The sequence below is a fragment of the Pristiophorus japonicus genome, chromosome 9 (assembly GCF_044704955.1).
Source record: "Pristiophorus japonicus isolate sPriJap1 chromosome 9, sPriJap1.hap1, whole genome shotgun sequence".
NCBI classification, from domain to species: Eukaryota; Metazoa; Chordata; class Chondrichthyes; family Pristiophoridae; genus Pristiophorus; species Pristiophorus japonicus.
Window position 1 is genome coordinate 9,524,743 of NC_091985.1, and position 1,218 is coordinate 9,525,960.

Consider the following 1,218-nt stretch of genomic DNA (forward strand, 5'->3'; position numbering starts at 1 on the left):
TCTAGACTCTCCTCCCTCCCTCACTCTCCCTCTCTCCCCCTTGCCCCCCTCTCTCCCTCCCTCCCTCTAGACTCTCCTCCCTCCCTCACTGACCTTCTCTCCCCCCCTCCCTCTAGACTCTCCTCCCTCTCTCCCCCTTTCCCTCCCTCTCGCCCCCCCTCTAGACTCTCCTCCCTCCCTCACTCTCCCTCTCTCCTCCTCGCCCCCCCTCTAGACTCTCCTCCCTCCCTCACTCTCCCCCCCCTCCCTCCCTCTAGACTCTCCTCCCTCCCTCCCCCTCGCCCCCCCTCTAGACTCTCCTCCCTCCCTCCCTCCCTCCCTCTCTCCCCCCCTCTCTCCCCCTCCCCAGGCCCCTCAGGCCTCCTCGGGCTTGTCGGGCGGTGGGCCGCAGGGCTGCAGCATCTTCTCCATGAGGTTGAAGCGGACGCGGGCCTTGGTCTCGTTCTCGGCCACGGCGAAGTAGTTGAGCAGGTCGAAGTGGCCCATGTAGGAGGCGAACGAGTCGCGGTGCTGGTTGACCAGCCACTCCCACTTGGTGGTGTCGGCGTGGCCCGTGCCGATGTACTTGGACTGCAGGTGCTCCAACTGGCTGTGGATGTTGTAGCGGTCCGTCATGGCGGCCCCGGACTGCGGCTCAGACCCACAATAAAACACGAGGCCTCGCCGCCTAGGCCCAGCCGCTGACTGCAAGACAACACAACATGGCCGCCGCCTGAAGCCGCGGGCGGAAAACCCAACATGGCCGCCGTTACCATGGCCACAGCTCGGGAAACCCAACATGGCCGCCGCCTGAAGTCGCAGCTCGGGAAACCCAACATGGCCGCAGCTCGGGAAACCCAACATGGCCGCCGTTACCATGACCACAGCTCGGGAAACCCAACATGGCCGCCGCCTGAAGCCGCAGCTCGGGAAACCCAACATGGCCGCCGTTACCATGGCCACAGCCCCACTCATTTTTTTTGAATGATTATATAAACTGAAAGCGAATACTGCCAAAAGCCGACGGCGTGTGATTTACTTCAACAGAGAAATAATAATTTTTCTTTAATCGGAACTTTTTATTTGTTAAAAATAAATGACATTCCTGCGCATGTCCATTGGGAAGCGGATGGCTTGAAGCCGCACCGTGCTCGGTCGCCCCCTAGGCTGGAGGAGCGCTGCTGTGTGGAACTGCAAGACACTGCCTTCTCCCACAACCAAGCCACCTCTCGACTTTTC

General features: G+C 61.0%; 1 protein-coding gene across 1 annotated transcript; it reads right to left on the bottom strand.

Annotated features, from left to right (window-relative positions):
* Positions 1-321: 321 nt before the first annotated feature.
* sf3b5 (splicing factor 3b, subunit 5) lies at positions 322-714 on the bottom strand. Its single transcript, XM_070888620.1, has one exon. It carries the CDS (start codon positions 613-615, stop codon positions 355-357), a length of 261 nt encoding a protein of 86 aa, XP_070744721.1. The 5' UTR covers positions 616-714; the 3' UTR covers positions 322-354.
* Positions 715-1,218: the final 504 nt, after the last annotated feature.

Excerpts from the sequence above, each read along its gene's own strand:
- sf3b5 (XM_070888620.1), bottom strand. The coding sequence starts at position 615 with ATGACGGACCGCTACAACATCCACAGCCAGTTGGAGCACCTGCAGTCC.